Genomic DNA, 19,242 nt, shown 5'->3' with positions numbered 1-19,242 from the left:
CTCGACCATTTCAAAGTCGACAGTTAATTCCTACGAGTGTAACATTTATTTACTACGTAAAAATATATTAAAGTTTCTTTTACACACACACAAGGAAAATGGTGTTCTCCCTGATACTTCGTTAAACGCATGAAAATAATAAACTCAGACGTGTTTGATGTTAAGTAAAGTCAAGAGTTATATAAAATATTCAAAAGGCGTCTCCGTTTTCTAATAGTTCCAAGTTTCTCCAGCAGAGGGAGCAAATCGACAACTTAAAATGAAAACTTGAACGTGCTTTTAAACTCGTTTTTGCAAACTTTAAAACGGAACATTTGGCGATTTAAAAAAAAAAACGTGTCAAGTGATTTGTTTTTACATCTGTTTTGAATATTACGTTTTGGAATTGTAATTTGAATTGCGACGAATAAGATCACTTTGGTTAGAACGTTAAAAAGTACGTTTTTTAAGTGAACAAAAATGTATGAAGATACTTTTAAATGCTCCACTAGTGGCAGATCTAAATACATGTGAATGCAGGGGCCGAGGTTTCCTCAGAGGGACACAATAATACCAACAACAAAATGATGTTTAAACAACAAAGCTTTAATGTTTACAACATTTATTGTGAACCACATTTACATGACATAATGTTTTATCATTTATAGCTAACAAAATGTGGAGAAACCTCTTCATCGAGACAATAGGTGGAGTCCCTGGTTCAAGCCATGGATGAAGGTTAAACCACTGCAACCTTAAGTTGTTTTATGTGATCCTTCGTTTCTGGACTTGCTGTGTTATTAACATTTGTAGATCTTCTGTGTCGCACTAACACAGCAGTGTTTACAACACCAGGTCATATTAGTTCCGGTTTAAACGCATATGCAAACAATCATGGTACAGTCTACTGTCTACACTGGAAGTACACGCTATACTGACCCGGACAACTTGGTCTTTTCGGAGGAAGGTGAAGAGGAAGAGGAAGAGTACTGAATCTCATTCGCTCCATATTAAATGAACATAAACGTTTTTATATAACTATAAAAAAGAACACATTACTGTAATAATAATCCCAACTCTTCGATTCGACAGAGCAGAAAATGAGAGAAGTTTGGGTGAACTATCACTTTGCAGCTGGAGAAAATCCAGCACCGGCTAACATGCAACTATTTATATTAATAATTATTTTTTATCTCAAAACTTGATTGATGTAGACTCCTCCCTTTATTTATTATTTTGCTATTAATTATTTACATTTTACTGTTACTGAATTTTAAACATTTTGGAAAAAACAAAAACATTCAAGTACTAACAATACAGATATACACAGTTATGATATGTTCAGATAAAAATAAACTTAAAATTAAATCCATGCTCTTACAAGTAAAAAAAAAACGTATTTACGTTAATCTGTAAATGTTGTAGTTCAATTTTTCACCAGCAGGGGTCGGTGTTTTGTGGAAACGCGGCTGTGAGGCTGACGTGACGTTATTTTGCAGAGGAGAATTATTTCTTCTTCTATAGTTTTGCTTTGGTTAAACATCGAGTACTTTTGTTTTCAGTATCACACATTAAGTGTTTTTGGTTTTTTTTAACTAAAAAATGACACGTTTAATTGCATCTTATTTAAGCAACACTGCAATGCATTCTGGGTAAAGTTCTCATTCTTCCGCTAAATGTGTTTAAACGTCTTTAGTTTGTACATTTACTCGCACATGTACTGTAGTTTTGTTCAGGAATAGCGTTTGATTGTATTAATAGTATTATGTTATATTATTCACCACGAGTGTGTATGTTGTGCTCACGAGTCACTACAGTACTGCAGGCGTGTACAAGTCATACTTACCTGGCAGGGGAGATACCATGATCAAGAAGGTGGTTCACCCAGGGCGAGGCTCAGCCATTGCACTTTAGGTTGTGCTGACCCCTGCGAATTCCCCAAATGTGGGAATCTCGACTGCATAATTTCTGGTAGTGGGGGACTGCGTTCGCGCTCTCCCCTGATCTCGTTGTACAAAGAAATCATTGTTATGACTTATTATTGCATGTTAGAAATGCACATATATTGCAGGCTCACGCTAGACAATAATTTCGAGTATTATCATTGTGAATTCTTCCTCTGAGCACTTTATTTTACTCAGTTACTTCCTGTTCTGTCTCTTAAATATTGTTTTAAAATTTCTTGTTTTACCATCTGTGACTCATCACCTTCGATAGCTCAGTTGGTAGAGCGGAGGACTGTAGTGGTCACATCAGACATCCTTAGGTCGCTGGTTCAAATCCGGCTCGAAGGAAGTTTTTTTTCCATCAGGACCTGCAGTGGAGGTCTGTGTTAACATACACGCTACTTGCTGTCGTTTTTAACCATCTCTGGCTGCAGACATTATCTCTTTGGGGCTTACAATGTTCCCAGAAGTACCAAAAGTACGTCCCTGTTGTGACTGTGGGAAGCATGTTGATCATTTCTTGATTTCGCTGCTTTGATATACTGAGTGACCTCCAAGCGTTGACTTTTGTTCGAAAAACACTTGTGTCTTCTCGTTTAGACGATTGTAACAGTTTATCATGGTGTCTTAACAAGAAGAGCTGTCAAGTTCAAGTTTTTTTTACTGTCAAATATACATGTTTGCAAGACATACAGCATAGATGAAATTGTAGTCCTCTCAGACCCACGATGCAAAACATAAAGTAGACAGTTGAAAGTACATTAAATAAGACATTCAAAGAATAAATAATATATATACACAATACATATAATAATAAATAATCAACAAAATCAAATAAATAATCAACAACACTTACATAATGAACTAATAAAAAGGATATCAACAAAAAACAAAGTTAAGGCACAGGTAGTGCAAGCGGAGGTGAGAGTGATGGTAGGTAGCTTCAGAGATGTGCACACCAAGGAACTTTGTGCTGCTCACCCTCACGACAGTTCCGGCAGTTCCGTCGATGGTAAGTGGTGGATACTGGGTGTTTACTCTCCTGAAGTCCACAATGACCTCCTTAGTCTTCTCCATGTTCAAGTGTTCAGACCTGTAGACCGTCTCATCGCTGTTGATGATGAGACCCACCACAGTTGTGTCGCCCGCAAACTTGATGAAAAGGTTGGAGCTGGATGATGAAGTGCAGTCATGGTTCAGCAGAGTGAAGAGGAGGGGGCTCAGCACACATTGTCCTCGTAGAGTAGAGGAACTGTAATGTCATCTGTGTACTCTTCCTGGAACCCCTCACGCAGAGGTCCTCATCACAGATTGCATCCAAAAGCCTGTCTACCACTTCAGGGTCCTGGAGGATTGGTGTCAGAGCTTGGCCAGTCTGACTGTATAGATACTCAATCCCAAGGAGTTCACCTACAATAAAAAACAAATTACGAGTTTTAAATATATGATCCAACACAAGTTGTCAATTAATAGCAATAGTAATTCCTTCCTAATATGATCAAGTTATAAAAATAATGTCTTGCCTGTGTACTTTCCAGGTCTACGGTAACGTGTATCCCATGCTCTTTAGAGCACATACCGACTGAACTTATCCAACCCCTCTCTGACAGCCCCGTCATACGAGCACACCACAGGCATACCCTCGACTGCTTCCTCCATGCAGTCTTCGTTCCAGCGCATCAGCCCTTCCAGAAGATACGTCTGGAAAAGCGCATTACTGGCACTGGTTCCTGGAGGTTAGTTTACCTGGGATGAACCCGTTTAGGTGAAGATGGAAGGACTCCAGGGACGTGGAGCCACGGGCACACCTGTAGCAAGACAGCTCCACCCCTCCTTTTTTAAGGGTGCCTGTCTTCACATACAGTGACAAGTCCTCTGGGTCCTGAATACACGGCACATGTCTCTGCTGTTCTTTCCATATTTGCTGGATACATTCATGGTCCAACAAAGAAACGCCCTGACGTTCCTTTCCGCTTTCACTGTCAAACAAAGTGATCAACGAATCAATCAGTCTGGTGGTCTCCTCCGTCCCCCTGGTCCTCCTCCTGCAGTGGCATGCCAACTCCCTCCGGCTGATGAGACTGTTGACAGCCTCATCTGAGACTTGGTCGAACCCCTGTGCTGTCAGCTCGGCCTTTTTGGCCTGTTTAAGGGAGGCAACATCATTTGGGTCCAACTCGAAAATGCATCTGGCGAGGCGGCCATGAAAATGCCATAAAGGGGATGGGCCTTGGTGGTGACACCAGCAGAGAAGCGGCGCATGAAGTGCTTTATGTCCAGGCGAACTTTGAGCTGCACCCACTCCGTGAATATGGCCTTCACCCAACATGGCCCATGCTGACTGCAGCAGTCTCTTTCCACGTACATTCATTTTGGCGTGGCCTCTCTAGCCTCTCTGTATCTCTTCATGAGGCCAGACACCATGGCATCCAGGCCTCTACCCTTACTTGCAGTGAGCACAGAGACCAGGACCTGTCCGTGTTCGTTGCCCACGATTGTGCACCACACAGCTGTACCCACAGCAGAACCGGCAAGTTTATTAGTGACCTTTGGAAATAAAAAGAAAGAGTCAAAAACCATTTGGTATGTATTCAGTCAGTATTCTGTATATAATAGGTGCTGTGATACCTTTTTTGTTGAGGCCATCTTCAGGATGTAACCCAGGACGCTGGTAATTTTGGCCTTGATTTCTGGAAGGCGCCCCAGAACATCCCTGGCATAGACCGCCAAGAACCACTTAGGCTTAGGGAGAGCAGCAAGCCTGGGAGGTTTAGCAAAGCGAGGCCGAACCACAGAGATCTTTGTGAAAGGCTTACAGGCTGTAAGGTACTGAAGGACCCGCTGCATCCACGCCTCGTTGTGCTGCTCCAGAAGCATTTTGTAAAGCTGAGTCGCACTGCCCATCAATTGCTCCCTCATCATCCTTAGGACTCGGATGTCACAAGCGTATCTAGAGAAACAAGAATGTGACTTAGAAAACAAGTCTGGTAGTTGTGGACATTCACAATGAAATACCTGTATGTCAACAATGCAGGAAACTGGCTGCGGTGACCCAAATCCAGCTGTCCAAGGATGGACTCACTCCATCCAGCATACTTCCTTGAGCACCCCTTGCACTCCAGACACTCGGTCGCAAGGGCATACCAGCCATCAATGTCCAGGACCTTTCGGACCAATCTGTAGACTCCTGCTGCAGTGAGTCTCTGCTTGCTGCAGGCCTGACGTATGCAGAAGAGGGGAACTCCCCACATCTTGTGGGCCATCCACAGGAACAGTGGCCGACAGAAAAACTGGTCGGGTGAGGCGGGAGGCTTGGTGTGGATGAGGGCAGGTTGAGGAGGATGCCACCATAATTTTAGCTCTGGCCTGCCAGTGAGAGGGTTGGACTTGAACATAGTCCGACGGATCCACTCGTGCTGGGAGGGCGGCAGTTGATCTTTCCAGTGACCGGGCAATTCCAGCGGCTCCTGATTAGCAATGTCCACTGGAGCGGGATCCACAGGGCACTCTGCATCTGGAAGGGAGCAGCGGTCAGTCTGAGGTCTGTTTAGTGGTCAGCGTCAAAAAAGGGAGCAAGGAACTGTAGGAGATGGGGGTGGAACTATGTGGGTCAAAGGGAAGATATATATTCTCATGAAAAAAAAGTGTAAATATATAGCATACCTGTGGGTACCTCAGCTTCATATTGAAAATTATAAACCAGTTCCTCATCATCGTCTTCCCAAGTGTCTGCATCAAAATGGAAGACTATTATATCGACCGTGGACAGTGCAAAGCAGTATGCAAGATGGGGGAAAATTGCAAGTGGTCAGCGTCAAAAAAAGGAGCTAGAGGCTGACAGGAGATCGGGGGGATGTGGGTCTATATGAAGCTTAATTATACACATATGAAAGAAATATGTAAATATATAGCATACCTGCATCCAGCTCAGCTTCATATTGAGAATCATCATAAACCAGTTCCTCATCATGATCATCCCAAGTGCCTGCACCAAAAAAGGAAGACTATTATATCTACCGTGGACAGTACAAAGCAGTATGCAATATGGGGGACAATTGCCAGTGGTCAGCGTCAAAAAGGGAGCAAGGAGATGACATGAGATGGGGGGATGTGGGTCTATATGAAGCTTTATTATTAACTTATGAAAGAAATATGTGAATATATAGCATACCTGCTTGTAGCTCAGCTTCATATTGAGATTCATAGTAAACCAGTTCCTCATCATCATAATCGACTTCCCGAGTGTCTGCATCAAAAAAGGGAAGACTATTATATCTACCGTGGACGGTAGAAATCAGTATGCAAGTTGGGGGACACTTACCAGCAGAGAAAAGCTGGGCCTGAGCCTCCGAGGTCTGGTATTCATGCACCTCCGCCATGGAACAGCTCATGAACTCCCCGGTTTCCTGGGCTTTGTCTTGCATTTCTTTGTTCTTTTTTTTAACTTCACAAGTTTGTTTTTCACCTCAGATATTTGTAGGACTTTCGCTTCTGGTGATAAAAGATTAGATTGACTTGATCTTAAAATGAAAGAACAAACAGCAAGGGATGATAAAGCTTAAATATAAAGAACATAGATCAAAGGAAACAACACAAAGATAAGGTTAAAAAGATGAACAAAGTGTCTGTCCCAAGTGACTGCCCATCCCCCCCAACCCCAGCTTTGTTTGCCAAGCAGACACTGGTCAGCCAAGGTGTGAAAAAAATCCCACCTAAGTAGGCAAACCCCCCCAACCCTGTGCAAAGAACACCCCTGAAGTGCTGAAAAACAACAAAGGCAAATAGACAAACTGGAAGGAAAAATATGTTCTATAAGTAAGTAAGTAAGTAAGTAATATTTATTTATATAGCGCTTTTCCAGACCAGGGTCACAAAGCGCTTTAACAATCAAAACAATACTCAAAAAAGTATATACTTTAAAGATCAAGATAATACTGAGAACAACACAGGAGTTCCAGAAAATTTCTGAAAGTAACAAGTTGAAGATAAAAAAGGAAAACATACCTGGTCACATGTTCCCACTCCTAGGGCGAAGTAATGGATAAATACATTTTAAATTAAACTGTTCAAGCACTTCGTATTATACTGTACATTAATCACACAAACCACCTTCAAGTTGCAGCCAAGACTGTATTAAAACGTAAGACTCTTGAAACGTACAGTAGCCTCGCATTTTTAAAATTTTTTTTATCGCAAATACAACTTTAACTTGCTCTGCTGCTGGTCACAAATAACCATGATTCAATTTCGAGTTTACCTGAATGGGGGGAGCTGTTCTTGCAATGCATCCTGGGTAAAGTTCCTATTCTTCTTCTTCTAATCTAAAGTTGTGTTAACAAGATTTGTTGCAGTCCTGGCTTGAAAGTTTAGGGACCCATCACCTTTGATAGCTCAGTTGGTAGAGCGGACGACTGTAGTGGTTACGCCAGGTATCCTTAGGTCGCTGGTTCAAATCCGGCTCGAAGGAAGTTTTGTTTATTCCTCTCAAACAAAAAAGGCCCCGATCTGTAGAAACATCGCTAAATTTAGGCAAAATTTCCTTTCCGGCCAAATGGTCTTTCAAGTTCCCTGTGTCCCGATCCCCCGTAGAGAGACATCCTGATTTGTTTTCTTGTAATCTAATCATTTAAATGTTCTCGGGTGGGGGTTTCCGTCTTTTAGCCCCCCTTTCTGCTTTGTTCTTTGATCTACGATTTAAGGTGTGATTGGCAGATAAACAGATGTTTTAAATAACCGGTGTCGTATCTAATTCTGATCCGAGCTTGTCTCGAACCAGTGAATCTGTCTGGAGTGAAATGTTGATTGTGAATGTATAGTCAAACGTTTCTGAGGATACGTCTAAGGCAGTGGTTGATGAAAGTCTGTAGTTTATTGGTGATGGCATTGGTGGTCCTCCAAGTTTCTGATCCATACAACAGTACGGATCTGACGTTGCAGTTGAAGATTTTGAGCTTCGTATTGAGTGAGATGTTCTTAGTTTTCCAGATCTTATTTAATATGTTGAATGTTGTTCTTGCTTTCCCTATTCTTGACTTCACATCTTCCTCTGTCCCACCGTCCACTGCTATCACGCTTTCCAGGTATGTCAATTTTACGGCCTCTTCCAGTGTCTGGTCCCCGATGTTCATAGGACTCATGTTTTTGTTGTTTATCCGCATTATTTTGGTTTTTCCTCCGTTAATTTTAAGCCCCAGTCCTGCGGCTGTTGTTTCTAGCAGTTGGGATTTCTCTTTCATCTGCTGGTGGCTATGTGACAGTAGTGCAATGTCATCCGCAAAGTCGAGGTCCTCTAGCTGTTCTGTCAGACTCCATTGGATGCCAGTATTTGTATTGTGGGTAGCTTGCTTCATAGTCCAGTCAATGCACAAGAGGAAAAGGAAAGGGAAAGGAAGGCAGCCCTGTTTCACCCCAGTGAGCACCGTGAATGTTTCTTGTGCCTGTCCCTGGTGGAGCACTTGGCATTGCATGTCCTGGTATGTATTCTTGATGATGTTTATGTATTTGGGGGGGATTCCGTAGTGTGCCAATAAAATTCCATAGCAGCTTTCGGTCTACACTATCAAATGCTTTTTCAAAGTCGATGAAATTGACATAAACAGGTGTGTTCCATTCTATAGATTGTTCGATGAGGATCCTGAGAGTAGCAATTTGGTCACTGAATGATCTTCCGTTTCTGAAACCTGCTTGGTTTTCTCTCAGTTCATCATCAACCGCCTTTCGCAATCTCTCTAAGATGATGCGATTTAGCACTTTGCCTGGTGTTGATAGCAACATGATTCCTCTGTAGTTATTGCAATCCCTGAGGTCTCCTTTCTTAGGAATGGTCGCAATAAGCCCGCCCTTCCAGTCTGTTGGTATATTTTCTTCATCCTCCCATATTTCCTTGATCAGCTGCTGTCCCCCTGGGTGCTGCATGGTGGGTGGGGGCGGGGGCTGGGGGTCAGTATGTGTGATGGGCGGGGCCTCTGCACCTTAGAGACCGTGGACCGCCCATGAAATACTGCTGGCCCCCCAAACTTCCCTCATGACATGGGGGAGGTGGGCTGTGGCTGTTGGGGACGGTCTACAGTTCAAAGATTGGGGGCCGTTCCCGAACGGCTGCAGCCCCATTACCCCCGCCCTCACTGCTCCGCCGCCGCTGCTGTGGTGGATCCCTATCTCCTTGACTCGGTCCCCTGCTATGGACTTGGTGGCAGCCTGACGGTTTGGGGGAATTCCGTGGCCCGGCCTGGCCCCGGGGCCCTATCCCCTGACTGGTTCTTCTGGCTGTCCCTCTGCCTCCGTGCCTGCGCCTGGTGCCTCCCCCTCTCTGCTTCCTTGGTCGTCCTCGCCTGTGCTTGCCCTCTCGCGCCCCCGGTGGTGGTCCGCCTTCTCGCTGGTGTTTGGGGTCGGCTCTGGTGGTTATCTCGCCTGCCGGGTCCTGGTCTCCCGCGGGTTCCTGCCGCGGCTTGGGCCCCTGTGTCTGGATCCTGCTGTGCTAGGTATGTGCCCTCTGGCCTGGCTATTTCAACCTCCCCCCCCCCTCTCCCCTCTATATATCTTCACCCGTCACCGGAGTCTGTATACCTGTGTATTGTATACATTTGTCCCAAACCCACACCTTTTTATTTCTCTCCCGGAGCCCCAGGGATCCACCTCCAGAGCTGCTGCTGATCCAGGGATCCATCTCCAGAGCTGCTGCTGATCCAGGGATCCACCTCCAGAGCTGCTGCTGATCCAGGATCTTCACCACGTCATCAGATCCCGAGTTCTCTCCAGCACCCCCATGGACCCTCCTACACTCTCCTCTTTTCTCTCACTATATCCTCCCTCACTCCTCTCCTTATCCATCTGTCTACCCCCCCATCCTTCCTCCCAGCCGGTCAAAGCGGCAGGCCGTCAACAATGAGTCAGGTTCCGCTCGAGGTTTCTGCCTTCTAAAAGGAAGTTTTTCCTCGCCATTGCTCACTGTACAGCTCACTGTACAGTGTTTTGTTTCTTGCTCTTTGTTGAATTGCTGGGATCTATATTTCCTTAACCAACTGTAGTCTTATTTCAACTGTATAGTGTCTTGAGATAACTTTGTTATGATAAGACACTTTAAATAAAATTCAATTGAATTGAATTGGTATAGCATGTTGGTTGAGGTTTCAACATCAGCCTGAAGGGCCTCCGCTGGGATGTCGTCTGGTCCTGCTGCTTTGCCACATCGTAGTGCCTTGATGGCCTTTGTTAGGGGTTTTTGTGTTCCGATGAACCGACCCCTCCCCAGCCTCGTACGTGTTGGTGGAATGAAGGACAGACACATGGATGAGTTTAAGAAAAATGCTCGTTTAGTGAATTATGCAAAAGTCAGAGACAAACTTACGTGAACACGGGCGCTAGCAAGCAGAGAGATCTATCGCAGACGTCTTCGAATGCCAGAACACAAAGATCTCACAAAATGGTGGATCTTTATAGTAGAATATTCAGGTTAACGCTTCTAGTCAAATGTACATGTAGGATTGGTCAGTGACTGTAAACACTTGATTCTAAGATGGCCGTCGCACGTGATCGTAGTGGAAACTTACTGAAGGTTGTTGTTTTCTAGAATCTGTCTCTTCCCAGCGACTTGTGTCCTTCAGTGTGAGTTCTCAAACAGGTTCACACTGACTTCTTGGAATCTGGGATTGTTTAGTCTTTCTGTGTGTGTGAGGCTTTGTGACCTCGGCCTTGTGTTGCAGTCAGTGAATCCAATGCAAGAATAGGATTATTTAATATGAATTAAATATGTAAGATTATCAGTTAATCAAGTGACTATTTGAAATGTGTGTTAAATCTAGATGATTGATTACAGTAAAGTTGTCATTTCCTTACATTCCCCCTGATTGCATCATGAACTAATGATGCAATAAAACAAAGACAAGTCTGATTTCAAAATAATGATCGCAAATCTGATAAATGATATAAACTAAACATGCTAAACTATCATCCGTATAGTGCCACACAAAGATTACATATGGTGAGAAAGCAACAGAGGAAACACAGATTAATTTAATGAAAACAATTATACATTATGAGCATTTCTCTCAAATCAAAAAAAAAAAGAAAAAATCCCCCCCAAAAAAAAATAATAATAATAATTCCAAATTATGCTATGAATTAAAACTGAAGTAATTGAATGCCAAATCATCAAAACAAAGATATTCACACTAACTAACTCAAATCTAATAAGTCTATTTTGAAGTAGAGATTTTGATAAAATATATATTGATATGGAGCCAGTATCCACTGCTTTGAAAAACATCTTTAACGAGGTAAAAAGAAAGCAGCAGCCCCGTTTTCGGCGACTTGGATGTGGGCTCTTCGTGTGAGGTGTTGTTGACGTACTCCCCCGTCAACAGTGCATCATTGAGCTCGTCCTGCAACATAGGAAAGACATGAACAGCATCGCATTCTTTGGACAAATGAGAAACAATACCTCTTTAAATCATGCTTTTTATTTAGATTTTACTCATACTACTTCATGCAGACAAAATTAACCCCTTCCTATTTACTACCTAAGTCAGAGAGATAGTAAAACACAGTCGTACCTTATTCTCGAGCTGTTTTCTACATGAACAATTTTAACTAATTGAATGCAATCTGGACGAAGCTCCCTTCAGCAGTGTTGATCGGCAGAACCGTGCAACAAGAATCACCATCACGTAACAAACCTATTATCCAGCTAAGTATCTATCTAAGTCCTCCCCCTGAGGGACAAATAGAACAACCTAATTTATTTGTATTTAAAAAAATGTTTTCTTGGATAACTTTATATCCAAATCTATTGTCAAATCATTTAACTAATCATAATACTCTTTATATTAACTCTCTTAAATGTTTTTATGAATAAATCTGTTCAATTATATGACATTATTAGCTACAAAAATATTCTAAGCTTTGTTTAATCATTATTATTCCTCTTAGATTTGGTTTGAAAGTCTATTGCTAAAGTAAATGGATAATATCAAATAGAAAAAAGTGACTGTCAAAAGTGACCATTTCTGCATTCCGTTTATTTATTTAATTATGTTTTTTCTATATTAGCATTGCTATTGTTGGATTTCTGGACCTAAGTTTAACCAATTAATAAAAGTCTAACTAAGACTCACTTTATGAATAAAAAAATAAAAAAAATAAAAATGAAAAAAAAAAAAGTAAAAATCTACTCTATAAAATATTTTTCTATTATAATTATAATTATTCATTCTTTTATTTTATTTTCTTCTCCTTTGTTAGATATAGAACTCCACTAAAATGTTTAACCGTATTTTCCATTATTAACCCATTTATTATCTTTATATTGAAGTTGTCCTCCAATAACTGTTAAACTCTAGTATTTCAAATTGGTATTTATTTTAGGTTTCCTTTATTTAAGACTTCAATCAAATAATTTTGTCATGTGGATGAAGACTAGTAATTTTTAATGCTTATGTAATTCAATTCCTTCAATAAATTACACTTGCAAGTCCATATGTTTTCAATTTAGAATTCAACTTGTTTATTTTCCATCAATCTCTTGCTCTAGTTCTTATTTTTTGATCAACTTAGATTTAAGTTATATCTATCTTTAACAAAGGTAATTTAGAGACTGATATGATTCTATATTTTCTAAATAGATTATTTACTATTTTCTTTCTTGAAGGCATCATTTATTATTATTATTATCTTTTTTTTTTTTTCTTTTTTTTTTTTGATTTGAGAGAAATGCTCATAATGTATAATTGTTTTCATTAAATGAATCTGTGTTTCCTCTGTTGCTTTCTCACCATATGTAATCTTTGTGTGGCACTATACGGATGATAGTTTTGTCATTTCCTTACACCTTCTTTACCTCAGATCTTGTTGGGGGGGCACAGTTGATGTTAAGCATGTGTGCTGCTGGTGGAATCTCTATCTCTTGGACCGGGGATGGTCTATTGAGCAGCTCCCTGAAATGCTCTGTCCATCTTTGGTGTTGTTCTTCCTTGGTGGTAAGGAGTCGTCCCTGTTTATCACGGATCTGTGTGTTCGTCTGTCTGAACTTTCCGGCCAGTTTCTTGGTGGTCATGTAGAGATCCTTGAGGTTGTTTTTTCCAGCTGCTTCCTGTGGTTCTTGTGCCAAGGCCTCAATGTAATTCTGTTTGTCACATTTAGCACTTTTCTTCACCTTCTTGTTTGCTAACTCATAGTCTTTGTAGGCTGCTGCCTTTCTTGCTCGGGTTTTGCATTTGTTTAGTGTGTCCTTTTTTGCCCTTCTCTCTTCTATTCTTTTCAGTGTTTCTGTTGACAGCCAGGGTTTGTGTTTCGTTGTCTTCTTCCCCACCACTTCTAGGCATGTTTCCTTCCATATGTTTTTCAGGCTGTTCCAGTCCTCTTCCCCTGATTGTTGGAGTTCTTGCAGGGCTTGAAACCTGTTCTGTAGGGTGGTTTGATACAGTTCAGTTGTTCCAATGTCCTGGAAGAGCTGTAGGTTGAATTTTGTTCTGCTGTCAGAGGGGTTGTTGCAGTAGTGTTGCTTTAGCTTGAGTTGGATTTTTGCAGCCAGTAGGTGGTGTTCTGTCCCGGCGTCTGCCCCCCTCTTCACTCCTACATCCAGGAGAGAATGCCTGAACTTCCTGCTTATACATACAGTATGTGGTCTATTTGGTTCTCGGTGGTGTGGTCAGGTGATATCCAGGTGGCTTTGTGGATGGGTTTATCCACTTCACGGGTGATTGGCCCATTAGTTTTACCATTGCCCTATTAGCCAGCTTTACCTGTTTCCACCTCTCACGACGGGGACATTAGGGTTGGGTTTTGAGAGGTTTACACGGACTAACTGGGAGATATTCAAGGATGCGGCTACGCTGGAGGACTCTTCTGTCTGTGTTGAGGACTATGCGGACTATGTGACCTGCTACATCAGCACTTGTGTGGAGAACATCGTGCCCACAATAAAGGTCACAAAGTTCTCTAATCAGAAGCCCTGGATCAACAGTCAAGTACGCCACATGCTACGTGCCCGCTCTCTTGCTTTCAGGTCAGGCAGCGGAGTACAAAGCTGCCAAGTACGGACTGAGGAAGGCCATTACAACAGCCAAGAGGCAGTATAAGGAGCAGCTTCTACTCCTCTGCAGACTCCGGGCGGATGTGGCAAGGCCTGCAGCACATCACTAATTATAAGAGGACCACCACCAGCACTATCAACTCCATAGACAGTTTTGCGGATGACCTCAACACCTTTTATACCGGCTTTGAAGACTCCGGCCACAGAACAGAGGGGCAACACAATTATACCTGGACCCCCTCAACCCCCCCACCAACTATATCTCCAGAACAGGTCAACAAGGCACTGAGGAAAATCAACCCCCGTAAAGCAGCAGGACCAGACAACATCCCTGGCAGGGCCATCAGAGCGTGTGCGAACGAGTTGGATGAGGTTCTCACCTCCATCTACAACCTTTCTCTCAGCCAGAGCATTGTTCGGACCTGCTTCAAGACCACAACCATCATCCCCCTCCCCAAGGAAAACCCACAAAATAACTACAGACCAGTAGCACTCACTCCGATCATAGCGAAGTGTTTTGAGCGAGTAGTGCTGGCCATCATTCAGAGCAACATACCAGACACACTGGACCCCCTACTGTATGCCTACCAGTCCAACAGATCCACCTCAGATGCCATTGCTGCTGCCCTCCATTATCCCCTCCTCCACCTGGAGAATAAAGACTCCTATGTAAGGATGCTCTTTATTGACTACAGCTCCGCCTTAAACACAGTCATTCCCCACAAACTGTCTGCACTCGGTCTGCACCAAACCCTCTGTGACTGGCTCTTGGACTTCCTGACAGGCCGACCCCAGTCGGTCAGGATTGGAGACAAGACCTCACTGAGCATCACCATAAACACCAGTGTGCTACAGGGATGTGTCCTCAGCCCCATCCTCTACACCCTGTTCACCCATGACTGTGTCGCATCCCACAAGGACAACATCATCCTTAAATTTGCAGATGACACAGCAGTGATTTGATGCATCACTGGCGGGGAGGAGGAGGCCTACAGGAGGGAGGTGGCCTGTCTGGTGGCGTGGTGTGAGGACAACAACCTCACCCTCAACACCGACAAGACGAAGGAGATCATAGTGGACATGAGAAAGAAGAGGAAGCCTCATCAGCCACTATATATCCGAGAGCTTGAAGTAGAGAGGGTGAGCAGCTTCAAATACCTGGGCGTCCACATCAGCGAGGATCTTACCTGGACACTTAATACCACACAGCTGGTCAAGAAGGCACAACAGCGGCTGTATTTCCTGAGGAGGCTGAGAAAGTTCTGTATGTCAACAAAGATCCTCAAGAACTTCTACAGCTGCATCGTTGAAAGCATCTTGACCACCTGCATCACCGTGTGGTACGGCAGCAGCACTGTGACAGACCGCAAACGCCTGCAGAGAGTAGTGAAGACCGCTGAGAGGATCACCAGAACTTCTCTGCCCTCCCTGCAGAGCATATACCACCGCAGGGTCCACAGTAGAGCTGCCTCCATCCACAAAGATCCCACACACCCCCAGCATGGACTGTTCACGCTCCTGCCCTCAGGCCGCAGGTACAGGAGTGTGAAGTGCAGAACAACGAGACTGAAAAACTCTTTCTTTCCAACCGCCATCAGACTCCTCAAAAGTTAAACCACATCTACCTCATGCACTACCTCTACTTTTGTTGCTCTGTTTTTAGATTTTATTCTTTCAAATGTATATATAGTTATTTATATATGTATGTATATATATAGATATATATGTTTATTTTTTACTGTGCACTTTTTTTGGGGGTACAAAGTAAGAATTTCATGGTACGTAATACCTATGACAATAAACACTTTGAATCTTGAATCTTTGAACACGTAGAACCTTGGAAACACAGCTGAAAGACTGTTGAGATAGATGTCGTGTCAATAATCCAAATCTGTTCAGTAGAAATTATATCTAAAAACAAACACAAGCTCACAAGTTTGAAAAAATTGTTCGCATGTTCATCTGTCACCCTGTCCTATTGTATCCAATGGGTTGCTGTTGCTTTTTACTTGTAGTTCCATTTCCCACCAACAGTGGGCAGTAGTGATGTTTTTGTGACCACATGGCGGTTTAGACGTTGTCTCACAGAGGGGGAGGGAGCTGCTTACATTCTTCTTCTTCTACAGTTACTCTTTGTTTTAACATTAATTATGTTTGTCCTGCAGTAGCACACAGTTGTGTTTATGTAGTAATTCTTCAATCTTGTCCCATTTTAATGCAAAAGTGGATAATGTTTAGTCCTGCTTCTTTTAACGACACAGCAATGCATTCTGGGTAATGCCCACATTCTTCTTCGTTTAGTCTTTAAACGTCTTTATTTTTTTACTTTTCCTCCCCTATGGACTAAATCTTTGTTCAGGAACACATCTTGATTCTATTCCAGCATGTGATGATGTCTTCTCCACGAGTGTGTGTGCTGTGCTCACGAGTCACCACAGTATTGCAGGCGTGAACAACTCATACTTACCTGGCAGGGGAGATACCATGATCAAGAAGGTGGTTCACCCAGGGCGAGGCTCAGCCATTGCACTTTAGGTTGTGCTGACCCCTGCGAATTCCTCAAATGTGGGAATCTCGACTGCATAATTTCTGGTAGTGGGGGACTGCGTTCGCGCTCTCCCCTGATTTATTGTCAATGATAAACTATCTCTCAACATCTTCATGATCATGATTGTATTGATTTCTGATCCATAGTGACTTAATGATCTACAGGTAGTGATTTAAGTTAACAATAATGTCTGCTTTTCTGCTAAACTATTTCCTGTTTTATTCTGTCACGTGTCAATCATGCTGGTTAGCTAGGACAAACGTATGAAGACACTTGTCCATTTATAACGTTGATTTTGTGCATTGGTCCATCGTCACCTTCGATAGCTCAGTTGGTAGAGCGGAGGACTGTAGTGGTTACGCCAGGTATCCTTAGGTCGCTGGTTCAAATCCGGCTCGAAGGAATTTTTGTTTACTCCGCTCAGACAAAAGTCAATCGACTTTTTTTGGAAGTTAAGTTTTATTCAGAGCTTTTTTTTAACCTATTGATTTTTTTTCAATAGTTTTTGAGTGTAATGATAGAAGCTCAATGAAATCTACTTATTGGGCAGCATTTAGATCAAACTTCAATTGAATGGGATAATATGAGCGTAACAAATATCAAGTGTGTTGTATCATTAACTTGAAAGTCACACATGGCAGCTCTGGAGTTAAACACCTACAAATAATGATCTATTTAAGACTTTCTTCAACTGCTCTGCTACGGTGTTTATAAAGTGCAGTTCGTAGATAGAACCACAAGGGGGATTAGCTCAGATGGTAGAGCGCTCGCTTAGCATGCGAGAGGTAGCGGGATCGATGCCCGCATCCTCCAAATTTATGTTTTTTTTACTGGCTGATGTATTTTCCGTAAAAATATATCCTGCTACTGCCTAATACACAAAGTACTTGCGTACTCAAAGTTAGTATTTTTAGTGCGTAAGTGCGTCTCAATTCTGAGTATGCTAAATTGAGTGCCCCATGCAAACTGTCACTAAAACGCCCACAAAACTGAGTATGGTTCGATGGACACTATATACCCTAAACGGCTCCATCTTAATGACGTTGTAAACGGAAGTTACACCATATGTATATATTCATATACTTACAGGTGCATTTTCAGCAGCAATAGGAGGATGACACGTCTTCGGTGCTGATACCAGCTTAAATATCTCGCGAATATTTCGATTCTCATATTTTTTCTTTATTTCTCCTTCCAAACTTGCAAAACGTGCTGCCAGCAGGTGTCGCTAGTGTTCAAACAGCTGGTTGCAGGCATCATTAAATAGTAGTAGAAGAAGAAGCTGCCGCATCATTTCCGGTGTAGGTACAATATCGTCCCCCACTTCCTACGTGATGACGTCACACGCTGCATACGCTAATAATAACGCACAAGTGTACAATGCAATACAAACATTCGGGTTCCGAAATAATTCGCTATGTACATTTAATAATTGATTTAAAATCGGGGGAAAAAATTGAAATGAAACCTAAATAATTACTGAGGTGTTTATAAACTACAGACCGGTAGAATGAGTTATAGAAAGAGGAATATTCTAACATTTTTGTTATTTGAAAAGCGAATTAGTTCGGAACTCGAATGTTTGTATTTCATTGTCCAGTTGTGCGTCATTATTAGTAAAACAGCTTCAGCCAATCGGCGGCTTCGTCACGTGTAGTGTGGACACTTCCGTTGGTGTCGAAGTCACATGATCGTCAGACCAGGAAATGAAAGAACGAAAAGTGATTATGTTGAAGAAGATGGTATTTTTGTCAATATAAATGTTTTATGTGGTAAAAAGTATCATGTAAATGTTGACGTTTCTTTAACCCATAAAAAATATTATAAAGAGACGTTCACATATGCAGCGTGTGACGTCATCACGTAGGAAGTGGGGGAACAGATTTTGTAGGGGGGACCGAAATTGTACCTACAGCGGTTAGTGCGTATCAGCAGTGTTTGATTTGAGAGATACTGTAATGTTTGGTCCTCCACACAATGACCAGACGATTGTCTTGCACAGATGGCTTCTTTTATTAGCAGTACCTTACAGAAAGGGTTATTGTTTCGACCACAACCCACGCTACTCATTCGCCACACCACACGTTATAAGCAACTCTCTCAACAACACCTGCACATGCGCACACACTCAACTTCTTAAAGTGCCCGCAACATTAATAAACAGAACAAATCAGGATCATTACACTGCCCCCCCAACAGTTTGTTTCTCGACCCCAAGGAAACGATAAAGTCTTTCAAGCGAGGAGGCAGCTTACGACAGTCTCAACAGTCTGGGGGTCCGAGCTGCTCTGGGTAACTGTTGGCTCACTCTGGGGCCCCCTATCCACAGCAGCAGGTAGTGCCACTGAACATCCCCCCTGAAAGGAGGGCTGCAATTGTCCCCAGTATGGAGCCATTCTGTCTCTGTGTAGGACCACCTTTCTGCCATTAGGGGGTAACTGCACTCGATAAACCACCTCCCCCACCCTCTCTAAGACTCTGCAAGGACCAATCCAGTGGCTGTACAATTTGGGGCACCGACCTTTCTTTCTTCTTGGACTGAAAACCCACCCTGGCTCGTCAGAACAGAAATGTCTCCCTTTAGTGGTCAGATCATAGTTTCTCTTTTGGTGTATTCCCGCCTTCTCCAACCGGTTCCTTGGAAACATATGAGCCGCCTCCATGCGGTCCTGTAGTTTCCGGGCGTAGTCAGGACCGGGTGCTGCAACTGTTGCTTCTGGTGGCACCCCGAATGCCAGTTC

The 19,242-nt window shown here is 42.8% G+C and overlaps 1 protein-coding gene and 6 non-coding genes across 7 annotated transcripts; 6 read left to right on the top strand and 1 right to left on the bottom strand.

Moving 5' to 3' along the window:
* The first annotated feature begins 1,817 nt into the window (after nucleotides 1-1,817).
* On the top strand, nucleotides 1,818-1,982 carry LOC148067723 (U1 spliceosomal RNA). Its single transcript, XR_015713276.1, has one exon. It is a non-coding gene; the product is annotated as a U1 spliceosomal RNA (small nuclear RNA).
* Nucleotides 1,983-2,186: 204 nt separating this feature from the next.
* trnay-gua (transfer RNA tyrosine (anticodon GUA)) lies at nucleotides 2,187-2,273 on the top strand. Its single transcript is given in 2 exon segments — nucleotides 2,187-2,223; nucleotides 2,238-2,273. It is a non-coding gene; the product is annotated as a tRNA-Tyr (tRNA).
* A 2,015-nt stretch (nucleotides 2,274-4,288) lies between these two features.
* On the bottom strand, nucleotides 4,289-6,349 carry LOC148067721 (uncharacterized). Its single transcript, XM_087806410.1, has 7 exons — nucleotides 6,247-6,349; nucleotides 6,097-6,171; nucleotides 5,842-5,910; nucleotides 5,589-5,654; nucleotides 4,941-5,439; nucleotides 4,554-4,875; nucleotides 4,289-4,472 (listed from the first exon to the last, which is right to left on the bottom strand). Exons 1-7 carry the CDS (start codon nucleotides 6,347-6,349, stop codon nucleotides 4,293-4,295), a joined length of 1,314 nt encoding a protein of 437 aa, XP_087662536.1. The 3' UTR covers nucleotides 4,289-4,292.
* A 956-nt stretch (nucleotides 6,350-7,305) lies between these two features.
* On the top strand, nucleotides 7,306-7,392 carry trnay-gua (transfer RNA tyrosine (anticodon GUA)). The gene is given in 2 exon segments: nucleotides 7,306-7,342; nucleotides 7,357-7,392. It is a non-coding gene; the product is annotated as a tRNA-Tyr (tRNA).
* Nucleotides 7,393-16,412: 9,020 nt separating this feature from the next.
* LOC148067719 (U1 spliceosomal RNA) lies at nucleotides 16,413-16,577 on the top strand. Its single transcript, XR_015713278.1, has one exon. It is a non-coding gene; the product is annotated as a U1 spliceosomal RNA (small nuclear RNA).
* Nucleotides 16,578-16,817: 240 nt separating this feature from the next.
* Nucleotides 16,818-16,904, top strand: trnay-gua (transfer RNA tyrosine (anticodon GUA)). Its single transcript is given in 2 exon segments — nucleotides 16,818-16,854; nucleotides 16,869-16,904. It is a non-coding gene; the product is annotated as a tRNA-Tyr (tRNA).
* Nucleotides 16,905-17,241: 337 nt separating this feature from the next.
* trnaa-agc (transfer RNA alanine (anticodon AGC)) lies at nucleotides 17,242-17,314 on the top strand. Its single transcript has one exon. It is a non-coding gene; the product is annotated as a tRNA-Ala (tRNA).
* The last annotated feature ends 1,928 nt before the right edge of the window (nucleotides 17,315-19,242 follow it).

This window comes from Callionymus lyra, chromosome 13 (assembly GCF_982586985.1).
Source record: "Callionymus lyra chromosome 13, fCalLyr1.hap1.1, whole genome shotgun sequence".
Taxonomy (NCBI): Eukaryota; Metazoa; Chordata; class Actinopteri; order Syngnathiformes; family Callionymidae; genus Callionymus; species Callionymus lyra.
The sequence above is the reverse complement of the archived record's forward strand: the minus strand, read 5'-3'. Positions and strand labels throughout refer to the sequence as shown.

Bases quoted from the DNA above. Each gene is read 5' to 3' on its own strand.
- LOC148067721 (XM_087806410.1), bottom strand. From the start codon at position 6,349: ATGCAAGACAAAGCCCAGGAAACCGGGGAGTTCATGAGCTGTTCCATG. The intron at 6,172-6,246 runs GTAAGTGTCCCC...TTTTTGATGCAG, and splicing joins GGCCCAGCTTTTCTCTGCTG to ACACTCGGGAAGTCGATTAT. The intron at 4,876-4,940 runs GTATTTCATTGT...TTGTTTCTCTAG, and splicing joins CCTGCATTGTTGACATACAG to ATACGCTTGTGACATCCGAG.